Source organism: Pseudonaja textilis, chromosome 5 (assembly GCF_049901715.1).
Source record: "Pseudonaja textilis isolate UNSWEBS1 chromosome 5, rPseTex1.2, whole genome shotgun sequence".
Lineage (NCBI taxonomy): Eukaryota > Metazoa > Chordata > Lepidosauria > Squamata > Elapidae > Pseudonaja > Pseudonaja textilis.
In genome coordinates, this window is record NC_141994.1 from 51,724,735 (window position 1) to 51,745,278 (window position 20,544).

Consider the following 20,544-nt stretch of genomic DNA (forward strand, 5'->3'; position numbering starts at 1 on the left):
TCTGTAAACTGTATTTACAACTTTGTTTGATAGATTATTTGCCTGTTTCTTAGCCTGAAAAAAATAATTTCATGACCTCCCTATTCAGATTAGTCTTTAGCAATTTATTTATTAGCAATTCCATTGCTTACAATATACTCCCAAGTTGCAAGCTGGGAGGTCATATAAATTGTTTGCTTATTTAATTATTTATTCAAACATGCCTAGTACTGTCAAAATCAAGTTCTGCTTCAGACAGCCATACATTTAAATAGGTTCAGGTATAAGCAGATAAATACCAAGAACAATACCAAGAACTGAACTGAGTAAATGGGGAATGTTCTAAAAACGAAAGTATTCAGAGTGTTTCAAATAAGCACTACTTCCAACAGTAAAGACAAATAGGCTGCTTTAGATCTACAATAGAACACAACCCATATGAAGTTTTTTTTTTAATTGAAAGAAGTGCTCAATTTATAACATAAACTCTGTTTATAATCTCAGACTTGGTAGCAAACTTCAAATTAAGTAACTTCAAATTACTTAATGGGATAATAGATAACATAGCATTTCTACAAAGAGCTATGGTTAGTAAATGGTAGTTTGTAGAACAGATATAGCACTAGAATAATACTTATATATACTTCACAGTGCTTTACAGCCCTCTCTAAGTGGTTTACAATGTTAACATATTGCCTCCAACAATTTGGGTCCTCATTTTACTGACCTTGAAAGGATGGATGGCTGAGTCAACTTTGAGCTGGTGAGAACTGAAATGCTGATAGTCGGCAAAATTAGCCTGCAATAGGGCATTCTAACCACTGTACCACCCCAGGTGTTATTGCCACCACAGTTTTTAAATAGGAAGTGTGTTTCATTTTGTTTCTTTATCCTTGAAAGAAAATAATATAGTAGCAGATCATATTTCATCTAGTGCTTTGAAAATAGCAAAAAGCATCTATATGGTCTGGGATAGCTGACATCTGTATGGGTGCTGAACTATGGATCACAGGTAATGCAAGATACTTCTGTTTCTGTTTTATTTCTGGAACAACAATGGGACAACTGCCCACAGGCTCCAGCAATCTGACTTTGTTTCAAGGGCCCAAGGAGAGAATGTGACACCAATAAATTGTGAGTTCTAATTGGTTGCAGCACATCCTCCTGTTGTATCACCTTGAACAGCGGAAGGCTTATCTGTATCACTTCAGTGTAATTTTTCCACAGACTGCAGCATTCTCTTCCACACATCTGTCACGTCTGACCTCCAGGAATCACTTACACATTTCTCCTTGGCTGCTGAGCCATTGCTGTTTAGCACTTTACGTGGAAGGTACCAGTTAGAACACCTTAAAACAGGGGAAAACATAGTGTGCTATTTTTGTACTGCCTCAGTCAACCAAATTTGATGGTTAGCAATAAACATAAAATAAGCAACCATAGTAAAAGTACTTTCACATCTGCAAAATATAGCTAAAAAAAGGTCTTCCCTGCCAACATCTGCTAAGAGAAAATGTCTGTCTAAAAAGGAATTTTCAGGGTCTTCTGGAATATCAAGGGCAAAACCACCAGCCTTATCTGTGGGAGTCATGATTCACAGCATTGTAGCAGTCACAGCAAAATGTGCCTATTGGCACATGTTCCTTTCACCCTATTGCAGGTCGAGATCTCACCATTCTTATAAGATGGGTTGAATTTGGTAAGGCAGTCCCTAATATACCTCGCACAGTGCTATACAGAGCTTTATAAGTAATTAGACACCCTGCAAACCATTTGGTTTCAGAAATATTTCTTTACCTAAACAGAATAACACTAAAAAAAGCAGTGGGAGCAGGAGCAATTTCCAACTTCCTGCCAGCTCCTTCTTAAGTTTGCTTGTGGGAATCTGGTCAAGAATATCAGAAATCTCCCCTCCCCTTCCCTTCTGGCAGTGAGTGGCTACTGCTAAATGAGAGAGGAATCAAGAGATTGTGAAACTGGCTGGGAAACGTTCACAGAACATTAAAAACGAAGATCACATGATCACAGGAACAACCCAGCAGTGCAGCAGCAGCTAGTAGGACTAAAACATTTATACTTTCAGGAGTCAGGGTTCTGAATTTGTATGCTAGGCCATTTGAGGCACCTTGCTTCAAAAATTGTTGCCCTCCTATGATGCACTGTTTCATCCAATAAAAGGTCATGACAGTGAGATTTTTACTAGCTTTTAGATAATGAATACTTTGAATTGCCAAAGCAGGGTGTAGTGCTGACAAAAGGATATAGATAACGGAAAGTCTGGGAAGTTGGAGGCAGTCTGTTTGTTACCTTACTGAGACTTGAGGCTGGAAAAGTCCAAACACAGAATGGATTGAGATACTTCCTTCCTTAATGATCCACAGTTCTCAATTAACCACAACTGGGACAGTGGGACTGCAGTTGCTGAGTGATGTGGTCATGTGATGTCTCACTTTACAATCATATCACTTGGCAATTGAAATAATCTTTCTTTCTTTCTTTCTTTCTTTCTTTCTTTCTTTCTTTCTTTCTTTCTTTCTTTCTTTCTTTCTTTCTTTCTTTCTTTCTTTCTTTCTTTCTTTCTTTCTCCCAGTTGCACAGCAGAGAGTTTGGAGAGGAAAGGATTTCAAGACAATATGTTTTTGCATAGCATACCCATGATTCCTACCCCCAGACTGTGGTACAATCACATTGCCTTTGATGTATACAAGAGACTAAGTAGGCACTTCAGCATTCCAAAAGGCAGGAAGGAATGGTTAGGAGGCAAACTTAATTCCAAAGTGTGAAACTGGATAGGCTTGTGTTTCTGCTTAGTCATGTAGTGACCATGTCACTTAGCAGTGAAAATTCCAATCCCTGTTAAGGTTTTTATACGAGATCTTCCTATATTTAGAAATAATCAAAGTGAGCAGTCTTATAATGACAAAATCATGTTCTTCTCTTCTTTAATGTGCCAGTTTAAAAATATTAAGTATGCTGGCTTTGGAAAAATTACTGTTTTAAAACTTGCTTCTTTTTTTAAATACTGTTTCTAAATGCATGGCTGCTGTATGATTGACTAGAGTGCTGCCCTGAAAATTGAAATAACACTATTATGCAAGATAACCTTAATTTAGAGTATGGTCATATTTTAAAATAACAGTGCTGTTATCTAAGCTGTAGGCAGAAGTCAGATTTCCTATTCAGACTTGAAGTAGTAATGTGTAAAAGTCATTCTCGTCCTTATGTATAAATTACATCAAGAAAACTTTAATGTGCTTTTCCAATAGGAGCAGCACTTACTTTTATTATACTTTTTTCCTATTCTATTTCAGAAATCAAGTTTCAGTTTTAGATTACATCTATCCGGGGAATAATTCCTAAATGTAGAAATCAAGTAATACTTCTGTTTAATTTAGCAGTATGGCAATCATACACAATTCTGAATTTTACTAAAATACAAATAAACTGCAGTAGAGTATCCTGCTCCAATTCTGTGCATAGACATGCTCCCAGAGGTTTTGTTATCTCAACGTAACAGAACATATAATTTTTTTCCTAGTTACTGTATCTATGAATTTGTTGGGGAGATTTAATATGCTTTTAAAATGTATATTGTACCATTTATATTCTTTTATATAATTTTCAAGGGAATCCTGATGTTATCCTCCTAGATATTCTACTAAAACTGTATTTGCATTATTTTCTTAAGAAGAAACTGCTGAACAATTCTTACTATTACTTCTAGAAACCATCTGTCTGAAAGCAATCATTAGTCAAAGCATGAAATAAATGTTTACTTATGCAGCTACTGTTGATCAACAATGTCTGTACACTAACCACCTTCCTTTTTTCTGAATATATAACTTTCATTACTATTTTGTTTTTCTATATAAACCAAACTTTGCTATGGCTCATTCCAATATATCATTTTATTTTTAATTGCCTATGCAGTGCAAATTATTAAATTAAAACATACTTAAGAGTCACCCAAATACTGAATGTTAATCAACTCATTGTTTTGTGTAATTAGAATAGCAGAAAGTTACTTTTCAGGTATGTGAGGGTCACAATTCCCAGAATTCCCAGCTAATGTGGATAAGACTAGTTATAGATGGAATGATAGCCAGAAATTACATTGTGGTACATTTTTCCTTTTGAAAATTATCACCAAAAACAGCTTCTTATTAATTCCTGGAAGCCAGAAAGTGATCTCTAATTATTCATTTTCATCAAAGGAAAAACTAGATTTCTGTAATCTAGTCTGTCTATCTGGTATAATTTTAATTTCTCAACTTGTTTGAAATTGGAAAAAAAGTGAGGAAGCATAATTTGCAGATGATAGCAGTGGCTGCAGATAGCTGTTCTCATGGTGACATAAACTCCACCCCTTTTCTACATGTCACATGACATCACAGAAATTCCCTAAACAAATTGATCTTGCAGCAAGTCATTGCAACATTGCTTTTGCCATTCTGGTGAAGGCATGATCCTGTAAACGCCACTAGCAAATGATAATGCATTATTCAAGGTAATGATGAGAAGAGCACCAGCATTACATTGGCCACATTCAGTTCATGTTTTATGCATGTCTTTTCATTATCACCTTCTCATAAAATGCATGTATCTTCATGTATCTGGTTGGTTCTATGGAACTAAAGAGTATTTTTGGATATACCGTAAGTTGAATATTATGACCTCTTCTTTTAGAAATCGAGTATATTATTGAGGCATAAAGAAAGCATAACTGATAATATCAGTTCATTTTATACAATTCTTTGAAAGATGGATGAGAATATAGAAGCAAGCTAAAATTTGGATCCGTTCCTCTGGCTAGCAGGTAGAAAAAACTAATTTATAAAGGTTGTTTGGATATTAATTCTTTCTCTAAAAAAAGCAGTGAAGATTTTGCTTATTATATTATAAGCAAAATTATATTTGTATCTCTAATTCCCAGTGCAGCTATTCTAGTAGGAGAATTCTGACAGGAACATGATTAGTATGTTCTAGGAGTTTCCTATCTATCAGTAACACTTCCAATAATCATGTTACTGCTACCTGGATTAGGCATAGTTCTAGAGGATTTTCAAAGTTTTTATTTTGCTTTGTTCTGTTTTTTTTTTCAACATATAGCCTAATTTTTGTAATTATGATTCAGAAATGAAAGGGAAAAATATTTGAAATAGGGTTGTGTTGGTCTTGAACAGTATTTTTCAAACTTGGTAACTTTAAATTGTGCGGATTTCAGCTTTCAGAATTCCCCTATCAGCATGTGGAAGTTCATACATCTCAAAGTTGCCAAATTTGAAAAACACCGATCTGGAGACTAAGAGAATTCATTGATTCTAACTGAATAGCTCATAGTTAGATGTTGCGGAATAATTCAGAAGAGACGTTCATTTTTACAGAGCAGACAGATAAAAATTGCTCTGTTTGGGTTATTCCAGAAATTCTTTTTTTTTTTTTTTACTTCTTCAGATTGAAAAATAATGTCATTGCTGCAGGTAGTAGAAAAACACCTTTTTGGAAAGGGAGATAGATTCAGTGACTGACAGATCTATTTTCAAGTCAAAGTATTGTTTGCAAAGCATCTACCATTGCTTTTTCCAGTCACAACATATTGGGGAATGGAGAACTTGAAGGTTGAGAGAGAGCCTTAACTTTACCATTTGTGACATCTCATTGACACTGTCCCACATCCTGAACAAGAGAGAATCATGATTTATTTGTGTGTGTGTGTGTGAGAGAGAGAGAGAGAGAGAGAGAAAGAGAAAGAGAGAGGGGAGGGAGGGAGGGAGGGGGAGAGAGAGAGAGAGAGAGAGGTTAATCTATACTGCAACAAGATTCTCCTGACATGAGTAAAACATAGAAATATTCCAGCAAATGGGAAAGAGAAATTTCTGAAAATCTTGTTCTCATGACATGATTGATATAGCTAAAAGTTAAGAAGATGTTCAGCTACAAGCTGACACATTTCCACGGGTAGCTAAAGAATTATTAACTTCATTTTTATATATAATTTTATTAAAGACTTTTTAAAGAAAAGTTTGTACATTCGAGCAATCACATGTTCATCCTTCATATACAATAGAATTTCAAGTTCTGTTGTGTGTTTGTCAGTTCTAATTACTTTATTGATATAAAATCACTTTCCATAAATCTTGATATGTTTACCATTTTTCTTAGCCCTCTGTTTCTTTTCAATATTTTTTTTTCTTGTGCTGAAACCATTAAAGACATTTTAGGTACAGCCTGCATTTTATCTATTTCATATTCTTAGTATGACATTCATAATTATTTTTAAATTTACAATAAACTTCACCATAAATGTACATTAATCTTATTCATTATTACATTAACCTTAATCATACCAATTCTAACATTCTTTTATTTCTCAACAGCGCCCACTCTTTCATCCAAACCAAATAACAGGCTGTGAAATACGATTTGAAATCAGGCAATCCTAATCCTCTTTTTCATTTTCATCAAAACCATATTTAATATTCATGAGTAGTCTTGCAAAATCATCATGAATATTTCACTTCTAATTTATTTCAGTGTCATGTTCTGTTTATCGGTCAAAAAGGCGTATTCTTTTCTCTTACACAGTATACTCTAATTATAGGTATTTCTTTGAGGACAATTACTCCTGAATTATTAATATTTATTAATCTTCAGTACCAATAACATTTTAAGTACTAAAATGTTGTTGTAGAGCCTGGTCTCTTGACCTCTTCCTAACAAAGTGCACAAATATGTTAGTATATTTCTTAGTATATTTCTTACCTTTCTATATCTTATATCACTTCTACATCACAAAAAGACTTTCATGTGGAGTATCCCAGCCATTGAAAATATTGTTTGTGTTTTGTTCAGAACTGCTAACTTTGAATTAAAGCAATTTGAGCTAACAGTCCGATATTTTGAACAAATTGGGATACCCTGCAAGGGAGATCCACTAATTTGGTTGCTGACTCCTTATGTTATCTTTTATATATGTTTATTTTTTATTTTTTATTTATTTTATTTGTCAAATGCTTACAATATAAGAGAAATAACAATAAACATACGTATAAATACATGAAATAGGTATGAATAACTGGGGACAATAGGACAGGGATTGTAGGCATGATTGTGCACATATGCACACCTCTTATAGACCTCTTAGGAATGGTGTGAAGTCAATAGCAGTTAGCTTGAGGGTAAAAGAGTAGGGGTTTGATTATGTGACAACAGAGTCAAGTAGTGAGTTCCAGACATTGACCACTCTGTTGCTGAAATCGTACTTCCTGCAATCAAGTTTGGGGTGGTTTACATTAAGTTTATATCTGTTGTGTGCTCTTGTGTTGTTGTGTTGTGGTTAAAGCTTAGATATTGTAACAGATATTTTTATATACTATGCTTAAGTCCAATCTAAGCCAGTGTAGTTCGAGCTTGTCTAAGAACAGAATCTCGAGCCTGATGGTGTAGGGTATTATGTCGCAAACAGAGGAGTGTAGTACTCTTCTTGTAAAATACTTCTGGACTTGCTCAATTGTATTAATGTCTGCTATACAGTGCGGATTCCAGACAGCAGAGCTGTATTCAAGTATTGGTCTAACAAAGGTTTTGTATGCCCTAGTTTACAAATCAGTATTAATGGAAGAGAAGCTTCGTAAGATTAGATTTACAACTCTTAAAGCCTTTTTGGCAATGCTGTTGCATTGAGCTCTGGCGTTTAGGTCATTCAATATGAGTAGTCCAAGGTCCTTGACAGAGTGAGGGTCGTCAACGACGTCATGTCTACCTAGCTTGTATTTGGTGTATTGTGTAGGACAGAGCATTTGTTGGTCGAGATTTGGGGTTGCCAACTGACCATTCGGACACATAATCAAGGTCGCTTTGAAGGACAGTAGCATTGTTGGTAAATACTTTTACATCATCAGCGAAGAGGATGCAGTTGCTTATAAAGTGATAACAAAGCTCATCTATATAGAGTATAAAGAGAATAGATCCTAGAACACTCCCTTAGGGGATACCACTGTTAACTGGTGCAGGGTTTGATAGGACGTTTCCTATTTTAACTATTTGTTACCTGTTTGACAGGAAGGCAGTAATCCACTTATGAAGGGATCCGGAGTTTAATTTTAATTTTAATGTATATTTATCACTGTATTTTTTCCTGGAATCAGATTATGTATTTTATTTTTCTTTCATCTTACTGATAAAGTCATAAAATAATCAATTAATAAACTATTCTATATATTTTGTCCAGATCTGCACTAACATTTTATTCATTTCAAAAACTTTCTAAAGATTTAACAATATCTTTACAGATTTCACTGAAATAGCTCTTTCTCAAACAAAATTCTTTCTTCATTCCAACAGTGCCATATTATCTATTTTTCCCATCTCTTGATTATTGGTTTCCTTTTTGGAAATTTCCATTTTGTCTTTAATTTTTTCAATCTCTCTTCTCATTTATATTATAGTTTCTTTAAATTTTTTATTCATTTTTTTCATATTTGCAAATCTTTTTTTCATTTTCCCTTCAAGAGAAACCAGACCTATCTTAATACATGTAATCTTCAATTTACAACATTTAGTGACCATTTAAAATTACAGCAGCACTGAAAAAAGTGACTTACGACCATTTCTCACATTTATGACTGTTGCAGCATTCCTGTGGTTAGGTGATCAAGATTCAGATGCTTGGCAACTGACTCATATTTATGACGGTTACAGTGTCCTTTGGTTATGTGATCACCTTTTGTGACTTTCTGACAAGCAAAGTCAATGGGGAAGCCAGATTCATCAAATAACTGTTATTAACTTAACAACTGAAATGATTCACTAAACAGCTGTGGCAAGAAGGATCATAAAATGGGGCAAAATCACTCAACAACTGTCCCACTTAGCAACAGAAATTTTGAGCTCAATTGTGGTCATAAATTGAGGACTACTGGTAGATTCAGTTACTGGTGCAGTCACTGATGCTGTAACATTCTTCTCCAGTTTTTCAAACATTCTTTATAAAATCTCTGACATAATCTTTTTTTTCTGTTATTTGCTCTGTTAATCTTCCTTCTGAGATTTTTTTTTTCTGATCTCATGGTAGTAGCCATGTCTCTGTTTTTATTTATAACCCCTAAAGGAAACAGAAAAGAGAACCATTTTTTCTTGTTTCTTTCTGCTTTCTTAATTCTTTGGCCCCATTCAGCACTCTCTAGTTCTATGGTCATATGATCCTTTGCAACCTTCTCTTTTTTTTTAATGAAACCAAGTAGTTGTCTTCTTTAGCAAATTTAAATAGTTCTCGTTCCCACAGAAGTATGTATTATTTATATAATAAAGCAAAAGTACTTTAAAATAAAAGTTCAAATTCATCTGTCCCCTTAATCCTTTCTAAACTTGCTTAACTCATGTTCTTGGCAAGATTTTTGTTTCTAATTGTTTTTTAACATCATTGCAATTGTTTTTTGCTTTTAACTTTAATCCAGGTTGAAAGATCACTCACCAGCTGTTGTTTTTCTGCTCCTTGGCAAATCTCTATAACTTTGATAATATAAATGTGCCCTAGTGTCCTTAAACAGGCTCCATATGAGACTCTGAGCTTGGTACTTCTTCCTTGCTCCAGCACTCTATCAATTGCTCAAGGAGTCCTTCCAGATTCTCAGGTTCCCTCACAAAGAACCAACTTCCAGAGCATATGTGAGAGATCCCTCGATTCATCTTGTCTAGAAAAGTCTCACTGGTCCAGCTTGCTTCCCAGTTGTCAGTCTCACTTTTCAGACCATGTTAGTCCTCTATCTTCTCTTGGAAGTTACAAGAATTAGTAACTTTTAAGATTTTTTTTTTTAATTCTTCCAAAGCAGTCAGTGTTGCTGTGCAGTACTGGCATTCCCCAAAGTATAGAGCAGAAATACAATATTTTATATAATATAAGCATGTGTGCTTTCTTTCTCATATTTTTGTTATAAAGAATATATATCAGAATATTTATGAAAATGAAAAGGTTCACTCGCATAATCCTAAAGGGTTCTTTCAGAAGAACATAAAGAGCTTGTAACACGGCAGTTTTATAAAGATTTCTGACTTAACTTAATCAAATACTTTAAAAATGTATCTGGGAAAATGTCAAATTAAGGTCAGGAACAGTCCATTTCAAATGACTCCCACTGAGTTTAATTTAAAATCAAATTAAATGTGACATTCATGTTGTTTGGGCTTGGACAGTTAGTTGTGTAATGTTGTTTTATTTTTTTGTCAAACTGCTTCTTTGTAGTGAGACCAAATTTGTAGTTGGGGTGGAGAAAACTAATACTTGGCCCTGGCTGCAGCCCCCATTCTATTGAGCATTCTCATATTTTCTACTTGCAGTGGGAATAAAGCTCCAGCTGTTGCCAAAGGAAACTTTTCTTCCATAGCAAATGGCAGATGTGAGGGCTTTATTTAACACTGGGGTGACAATGAAGCAGAGATTTAAAACTTTCTTCCATCCACTTCTCCATCTGGCTCTTTCCCTAGAATTAATTATTTATTTAAATCATGCCCATGCATACATCACACAGGCTAGTAAACACACAAGCCAAGTTACACAAAGACGCTTTAATTTTGTAAATCTTGTTGCAACATAAGCATGCTGAAATGATATTATATGGAGAAATATAAGGTGACCAATTTGCTGCAGTTTTTTAAAATCTTTTTGTTTCAATATAAAATGATAAATGAGACAGACTCATTTTCTTAGTCAAATAGCAATAGCATTTAGGCTTATATACTGCTGCATAGTGCTTCCCAGCATTCTCTAGGTGATTTACAGTGTAGAGTAGGGGTGTCAAACTCACGGCGTCACATGACATATTGTGACTTTCCAAAATAGGCCACTATGACGTTTTAACACAAATGAATGCAATAGCTAACCTTCCCATTGAAATTCAGTTCCACAACTGAAGTTCCACTCTGTGCTAATTCCATAAACACTTAATAAAACCATGTTCCAACTGGTACCCCCATGAGGATATGAAAGACTAAGTAACTGCAGTATAATTGATGTCCAAAACCTTCCTTTTTCGTTGTGTTCTTATAGATTGGTTGGGTTCCAATCTAGAATTCTCAGCTAATAAGACCAACAACTGTTTGAAAAAGCTATGAGCAACTGGAAGATGCCCAATATCAAATTTCAAAATGTTAATGCTTGTTCCTACTGGTCAGTTTCATAAAAGACATGGACCTTATTGTAGTTGTCGACTTATAACCAGAATTAGGGCCAGAAGTTCTCCTGCTAAAACAAGGCAGTTGTTAAGTGAGTCATGCCTGATTTTATCATTTTTGCCATAGTTGTTAAGTGAATCACTGCAATTGTTAAATGAATCAGGCAGTTGCTCAGTGAATCCATTTTCCCCATTAACTTTGCTTGTCAGAAGCCAGGTGTGAAGGTTACTAATAGTAATCACATAACCGCAGGACACTGCAATCATTGTAAATGCATGCTGATTGCCAAGGACCCAAATTTTGATCATATGATAGTGGGGAATGCTGCAACAATTGTAAGCACCAATAAAGGAGAATATTTGTAGTTCAGGATTGGAATGAGGGGTCCTTGGTGGTGTCTGAGCTCCCTTGTTTTCTTGCATTATCCAAGCTAGGTAACATCATTGGTGCTAGTTATAAATGCAGGGATTGGTTACTTTTTTCAGCCTGTTGTAGGTTTACATGGTTGGTAAAACAAAGTGTTTTGAGAAGACAATTATTTGTTAATCAAAAGTAGGTTTGTACATCAAAATTGCAACCCCACAAGAGGGCTGCAATTTCTTCCAGAATATGGATTGTAATCCATTTTCCACTCCAATGTGGTAAACATTTTTCTTTTCTTTTTTAAAAAAACTGTATGTTCCATAAGAGGGACATATGTGTCCTTGTGCTTGAAAGATAGCATATTCATGGTTCAGTTAAAGCTGTATCCTTGAAACTAAAATACAATACAAATGTAAAGCAGACATTGTTAAAGGTATACAATGCTTATACGTATTGCAGCTTCAGTTTTTTCTAACTTATTTCTCTAAAGAAATACTATGACAACTTTTAATGAAAGGGTTTGAGGAAATTGAGAAAAATGGGATCATCTGGGAACAAGTGATCTGGCTGCCTACATGCCTACCCACATAAATACATTAACTTGGCAAATACTATGATTTAGAAAGATTTATTTCTTTATTCTTGACCTTAGCAAAATCTTTCAAAATAGGATTCACAGGGATTGCCTCTCAAGATAAAAGAATCAATATTTGTCAGTGAAATACTTTGTAACAAAAGGCAAAGGCAAAGAGAGACTTTTGTACTGTTCGTTTGTTTTTGCCTTCCCATCAGTTTACCTATGTTGACCACATGGAGATGTCCCTAAAGTTTTTTGGCAACTTTTGTTTGTTTTATTGCATATTTCTTTACCACCCATCTCTCTCCCACTGTTTGGAAGGGGTTTGCCATTGTCTTCTTCCTAAAACGCAGAGAGAGACTGGTCTAAAGCTGCCTCAGGAGGCAGGACTAGAATTTATGGCCTCCCAGTTCATTTAACCACTTCTTCAGACTAGACCTTTTTATAAGCACTACAGTGCATAATCTACTTCTGAGTAAAGGGTGTGGTGACTAAAATATTTACATTAATATAGGATCCAGAATATCCATTGCCAAGGAATTTGGTTGTGAAGCATTGCCACATTGCTTAGCGGTGGCAATCCATGCAATCCTGGTTTTCATCATTAATTGAATCCCTTAGTCCTTAGTCGATAGGTGAGGCAACTTCCCTCCAGCTTCTCTCAACCAAGCTCATTAGGGAAGCTGGCGTGAGCTTTCAACTCTCAGGCAGACAGGTAAGTGACTGCTGCAGGGTGAGGAAGGAAGGAGTGTGGGGTAGGGTTGGAGAGGATGCAAAGGAAGGGGATGCACAAGAGGCATGGCACAGCTCAGAGAGATTGCACGAGGGTATGAGGGTATATGAGAGATGCAGTGTAGGTCAAGGATAGTTCACAAAGGTGTGAGGGATTGCATGAGAGGTGTGCCATGGGCTGGGGAAGACCAGCAAAGGTGCAAGGAGGGTGTGGCATGAGTTAGGGAGAGTGTGTGAGGATGCACAAATGTGCAAGGGATACTTGAGTATGCAGGGAAGTCACAGTGAGGGTTAGGTCGGTGCCTGAGGTGGGAAGTCTTATGCCAACAACTTAAGAACTTCCCTGCCTGCTTCACCATTAACTTTTTGGAGAAGATGGCAGAGAAGGCTATAAATGGTGATTACAGTATATGATCCTGGGGTGCTGGGACCAGTTGCCAAATGCCCAGATTCTGTGAACCAGTTGCCAAATGCCCAGATTGTGATCATGTGGTCATAGGCATGATGGGATGGTCAAATCTCCAAGGACCATTTGTAACCAGAGTTTGTTCAGTACCATTGTAACTTTGGATAGTCATTGAATAATTGGTCATAGGTTGAGGATTTATAACATGTTTTACCTTTGAGAGATAAGATCCAAATACTGTAGTCCTGTACTTGTTACTAGAGCAAGCGGAAATATTTTCTACCTGGTGAATACTTATTTGCCTTCCCTACTCATTTTTATTTTCTCTTTTTTAAGTCATGGCTTAGCAGTACTATGGCAAAACCCAGAACCCTCAAGTTATAGTTTTTAATCTCCTGGTTGAGATTTTAGAGCACAAATTACAACAACAACAACAACAACAACAACAACAACAACAACAACAACAACAATAATAATAATAATAATAATAATAATAATAATAATAATAATACAATTTGGTAAGAAAAGTTTTTGGCCTATAGTTATCATGCCATCCTAAAAGATTGCTGAATCTTGTTGTAGTTTGTAATTCTTAACTATTCTTGGACTCCATTCTACAATTATCCAACCCTGTAAAGGAGATTTGAGATGATTATAATGTTAACAACTGCTAACTTTGTGGAACAATCATGGAGCTGGAAAATACAGTTTTATTTAAAAAAAATGCTTGTTGCCAGCATCATTTCCAATTTCCATCATTTCTCATCAGCATTTCTAATCAACCAATTTTTATTTAATTATATGCTTTGGGTTGGATTTATGTTTCATTTTAATATTGTATGCCATCTTTCAGGATAGGAAAGCAATTCAAGGAGATAAAGTAAAATTTTAAAAACATGAAGTTTCATTTACACATTAAAACTAGTACTGCAGCATAAAATAATTCCAACTCAAAACTAAATCACAATTTGCAGTATATAATATCAGATAATGAATGATAGCAGTTTAAAAATCCAGCTAAAAATCAGATGGAACAAAAAAAGATTAAGAGGCAGTCAAACATGTGCATCTGGAAAGAACTTCCAGAAAAAGTAGACTGCAATTAAAAAGTCTTCTCCATTATGATGGTGCTTTAATTGGCATCTTTTTGGCCCTTTTGCAAAACTAAAATAAATGCCATGAGTGGCAGATTTTGAACAGAAGTTTAACAGTCCAAACACATTTGTAGGGCGATCAGGTGAGATGATTTGAAAATCACAAATATACTGTATATCCTTGAGCACACTAAAGTTATGCTGATGCTGCTGGGATGTCACTCTGGATATTTCCGAGGCTTTTTTGTGGGTGGAATAACATTAACTTTTGGAGTAAAACCCTGTATCTCAGTTGTCTTGCTTTGATGAAGAATATGTTCATTGTTCTGCAAAGTGCTATTTGTCATTTCAAAAACCAGTTTGTTTTGACATCAAGTATTGTCTCTAGTAAAGTGTTTTCCCTTCCTCTTTTCTTTGTTCCTTATCCTTTCTGGCTATTAGTCTGAAGTATCCTGGATACCCAACAAACACTATTCTGGCATCTATGGACTGATGAAGCTGGTGCTCACAAAGACACTTCCCGCCAATCTTGAACGAGTCATTGTCCTTGATACTGACATTACCTTTGCTACAGACATTGCTGAGCTTTGGGCTGTCTTTCACAAGTTCAGAGGTACTGTAATGCCTTTATTTCTTATTATTTGTGTTAATATTCATGATTTATAAAGTTCTTTGAAGTTTGAGGTGTTTGTGCCCTTGCCTGCTTTTATTTACTCCTTCCAGACTGTTACCTATTAATTTACATTTTACCACAGTTAATTAGAAAACCTCTGGAATATATTTTAGTGAGTATAAACATAAATAGTAGGGTGTGACTATTTACAATTGCATGTACTGTTGTTAGCCTCTGGTACATCTAAGATTGCAGCAATTATTATAATGGCAAAGCTGATGATTGAAGGAGAAGGATCAATTCAAAACTGGTTGTAAGGACAAGCAATGCAATCACAGAATTAGAATGACAAGATGAAGTCAAAGTACTGAGTACCATTCCTGCGTTGTCTTGCATAGCAAGTAAGAAATAGACCTTTAAGTGTAATGCAGTTAAATTGCTGAAAACTCATCATAATCAAGTATTATTAGATTAAAATATAAAAATGTAATAGATTTTTTTCATCTCTTCACCCACCTCCCTATAACCCCATGAATTTTCTGGGATGCTGGAAGACTTTCTGGAACATATTTTTCAGGAATAAATATAAAATCCGCCTCACTCCCTCCCCTCCCCCAAATCACAATTTTCTTACATACACTCTCATAAAGTAATAAACTGTTTTAGACAGAATGAACAAGGATGTTCATTGCAATTGTTATCAATTATTAATTTTGTTGGCGGTAAAAATATCCATGAAACTTTCCAGCAAAGCTATCCAACTATACACATTCTGACCAAAGAAATGTTTTTTTAAGCAAACAGATGAAATGCACTCATACTAAATTAATGAAAGGATTATCTCATTTATCTGCATTTGCAAATTATTAGGTGCATTTCATCTTTCTCTTGTCTTTTAATAGTAATAATACCCCCAGTCATTACCGTGATGTAGTTGTGGGGCAGAAGGAAGAAGAGAGCTATGCCAGAGGTTCAACCTTACTAGACATGTCTCATCAGAGAAGCCAGACAAAAAGTGTCCTTTCTATAAAGAATCTGGTGAGGCATTACTTACATAAATTCATATTGGACTGATCATTTCCCAGATCAACAAGGGCCATATTAGGAGTTGGAGTTTCTGGACTTCTGTTGACAAATGGACTACAGGATTCAGGACTTTTGGTTGAGCAAACAGGGCCAGCAGCTGCAGGAATACTGGTCAAAACGTTTCTTCTCTGTCACAAATACACAAAGACTGAAAACAAAGACATAAAGATGTGCTCTTATAAATCAAATCCAATGAGAAGAGACATCTGAAAAAAATGCCAGTTATGGAAAGAACAACATCCATAACCAGAAGTAACAGAACAGAGGCTAGAAGATCAAAGTCAATTTATAATATAAAATAAAGTATTCACAGAACCAGAGTTGGAAAAAATGGGAAAGTCTCTATCCAGGGCAACGAAATCAAAAGCTTCCAGAGGTAGCTCAGACAGTACAGACAAAAAGGCAGAGTCAGCAGTAGAGAAAGCCAGTATAGACTTTGAAACATTTCATTCCCAAATGAAATGTTTCAACCTCTCCTCTACCTTCTTTTTAGAAAAAAGTAAAGCTCTGTAACTAAACAGACAAGAGGAATTGAAACAAATAATAACTGAGCATCTAGAAGAGTATAAAAGCAACAGAATAAGACTGTCTGCATTGAAACTTGTTACTAAAAAACTAGCACAAGTATTAAGAAATGCCAATGCTATAATATCAAATAAAAACTACAAGAAGCAATTGATGGTACAGCACAGCTGCAGTTATAATTTAATACCTTGGATGGAAATCAACAAAGAAGAAGAAAGAACCCAAACTGCATTACTAAAATCAGTTTGGAAATAAGATCAGGTACAAGCAAGGTAGAGCAGGTGAAAGAAAAGAAGCTGATGAACAAGAAGACTAAATACTTTCTGCCTGATAATTGTCACCTAATGACAAGGAATATCACAGAAGCACTAGAAATAATAAAGTAACAAATAACAATCATAGCCAAAAAAAACCCCCAGCAGATTCAAAGCTCCAATTGCACACGCTATATGAAGAATCTCCAATTTCAATTGAATCAGAAACATTTCTACCAATCCATTTATGGAACACTGCAATGAACCAGTCAACACCTGACAAAGAAGAAACCATGCAATTCAAATTAAATTAGGAGCCCCGAATATGAAGATCAGAAAAATAATAACAGAGAATTGTGCCCTTATTTATCAGTGAAAACGGTGGAATGTTACAAGTATACCAGAGAGGAGAAGGAGGAGAAAAAAGATGAAAGAAGAAGAGAAGAACAGTGAAGAAGATGTGCTGAAGTTAATATACCAGGAAGGCTTATTGAATACTGAAGATACCAATCTAGTCCATAAGAAAAAACAAATGATGAATAGTTAAAAAAAAGTTTAGCAAGCAAACCAGAAAACAACAAGACCTGGCAATGACTAAGTGCTAGAAAGCTGAAAAGAGAAACAGGAGCTAATTCTGGATGCATAAGATCAAGCCTTAAAAACCAATGCATACAAAGCCAGAATTGAGAAGACAGAAACAGACAGCAAATGCCACCTTTGCAAAGAAGCTGAATAAACAATGGACCACTTTATTCGCTGCTGCAAAAAGATCACACAGACTGACTACAAATAATGGCATGACAAAGTAGCAACAATGGTGCATTAGAATATCTGCAAGAAATCCCATTTGACCACCATCAAGAAGACCACAAAATACACAAAGTAATAGAAAATGTAGAAGTTAAAGTTATCTGGGATTTTAGCATTCAATCAGACAAACATCATACAACTCTCAAGACTTAAAAACTATTAATAAGAAAAAAATATCTGGATAATGAACATTGCAGTATCTAGAGATAGCACAAGAGAAGAGAAAAACTGGTGAAAACCACAAAATACAAAGACCCACAAATAGAAGTAGAATGACAGTGGCAAAAGAAAACAAAGATAGTACCAATAGTAACAGACTGCTTGTATGCAGTCCCAAAGCACCATCTGAACACCATTGGTATTGACGAAATATCTTGCAAAAGGCAGCTTTACATGGAAGAGCCTACATCTTATAATACCATTAATATCAAAAAACATTATCTGCCTATCCTAAGTCCTTGGGAAAGACTCAATAAGTGGACAAAATGCCATGTCCAGTTAAACATCTGGCTAGGTGTGTATGACCAACCATAATTTATTATGTGCCACCAACCCCAATGACCCTAGGAAGTTTAAAATTGTTAAAACATTTTAAAAAAACAAACAATACAGAAACATAAAAACAACACAAAATGAAGGGACAAGAATGGCAGGGAAGAACAGAAAGCAAAAAAAGGGCATCGATCTTCCTCTCTAAAAAGCCTTCAAGATCTGGACAAAGAGCCAGATCTTGAAGGCTTTTTAAATCCTTGGAGAGTTGGAGCTGTTCAAATATCGGGGTGGGGGGTGGGGGAAGGAACCTGAATATTTCCACTTTGCTTTTAGAACTTCAGTCCTACTTCTGAATTTTGATCAAAACATCTTAGTGCAGTTTTGAAAGATTGTCAACTTAATACACAAGGATGGTAATACTGTCATTAAAGATAGTTCCTTCTCTGCGGGAACTTGACTGTCTAATGCTTCTATTACTGAAGGCTTTTCTATATCACTGACGTTCTTACTAGAATCAGTCAGTCACCCAGCTGTTGGCAACAATTGACTAGTTCAAGACTTGTCCAATTTGATATTGCTTGAATTGTGAGAAGAATTTTCACAGCAGGTGATGCAGGGAGAAGTAGAACTATCTACCTAGAAGAGGCAATCTGCTTGTCCTGGTCGCACCATACCTTAGGGATTTTTGTAAAATATTTTAAAATAAATTTAACTAATTTCCGTTTGAACTTAGATTTATGAATGTTTTATTCAAGAATCTTGTTTAGGGAACTAAAATTAGCCACCAGCTGCTACCCTCTATCTGGCTACAGTAGAAATGTTTGAAAAATTAATTTAGAATATCAATTACTTATGATATAACAACAGTGATGTTTTTCTAAACTTCATTTTAACTATAAAACACCATAATTTTAACTACTATGGTGCTTACCTGGAAACAGAGGCTAAAATAAATTTTCCTTATTTTATTTCAAGATGTGATTTTTTGGAATGGTTATTACTTTTGAAGTATAAGTGTTTTTTCTTCAGGAAAAAGATGTTTTGTATTGTCTCTGGGAAGGTCATTGCACAGTAGGATCCAACCTGTGCTTTAGTTAAGCAATAAACAAGGATGGATTCCTTCAGCAGATATGGGAAGCTACACAATTACCATGTCAGAGGGCATTTCTTTGTGCTGGACTGATTTACATGGGCCATCCATATTTCTGATCCTCTGAGTTATTGTACAAGATGCTAGTTAATTACTCTAAGTTCTCTAATGGCAGCTGATATATAGAATCTTAGTTTCAATTTGCCACTTGACAGGAACTTTTATGTTATAGTAGCATCCTAGAAACATATGAGACAAAGAGACTATTATAGAGGTCAAAGGCAGAAGAAGGAGCTTTAATTCTTGTTCTACAATTTTAAAGATAGATGGAATGAATATCAATACATTCCACACAACAGATCTGCTGCTAAATTGACTAATTGGATATACTGGTATGTATATGAAGATATGAAATCTTTGATCCCATTTTTCAACTGTGGCACTCAAAACAGCTTCATGTAGAGATGGTTCTTTTATACTGATAGATATTAATTATTGATTTAATTTCTTATTTAGGTCCTCATCTGATGTATTTTTCAAACAGTACTATTTTCCCTGTATATTGCTTAGAACTTCAGAATTATGCTCAATTTATTAAAACAAAACCCCTACTTTAAAAAATAAAATAAAAACAATAGACCAAGAGCTGGTTAATGAGAAGTTACAATGGTTATGCCATGAGCACTAAATGAGCAACTTTCGAAAGATAATTCCATAGTTGTAGGTGCTTAAAAATTGTGTCCTATGTAATTACACAGTAACATGTAGATCTAAAATGCTAGCTAGATTAGAAAGCAGTCCCAGGTAATCTTCTCCTAAAATTATATATTCATAGGGTTTTTTTCCCAAATCACTAAAAAGCTACTGCAGATGGAAAGGTCTTCTAGGTGCTTCCAGAAGATGCGCAGCATACTAATTGGTTACTCTTAAGGAGATACATTGAAAATTAAAGTGACAAATATACGTATGCATTCTTTCATCAAATTCATTGAAAGATCTATGGTTAAAACTTTTTATTTATAGGTGCACAAGAATACATCTATTGAAATAGGCATATTTCTATTCTATAGAAATCTATTAATCTATTGAAATAAACTAGAAAGTCAGGGTGAAAAACAGCACTATATGTAACTCCAGATTCACGCTAAACTTGTTTCACGCACAACATTTTCCCAAGGGGATGGCCAAATGAATGCAGGCCAACCTGATTCCATCAAGCACTCTTATACAATGTATTCTCAAGCAGATATTGCATTCATATACTATATTACAAGTATCTGGTAAAAATACTTTCTTTTGAAATTGATTGCTATTCAAAATCCCCCCCCCAATTCTATTTTTAAGTGGTTTTAAA

At 35.1% G+C, this 20,544-nt stretch overlaps 1 protein-coding gene across 1 annotated transcript in view; it reads left to right on the forward strand.

The window, feature by feature from the left end:
* LARGE1 (LARGE xylosyl- and glucuronyltransferase 1) overlaps window positions 1-20,544 on the forward strand; it is a 347,751-nt gene that overhangs the window by 183,462 nt on the left and 143,745 nt on the right. The window contains exon 6 of the mRNA XM_026695460.2: window positions 14,762-14,933. Coding sequence (XP_026551245.1) covers window positions 14,762-14,933 — 172 coding nt within the window. The remainder of the gene's footprint in view (window positions 1-14,761; window positions 14,934-20,544) is intronic.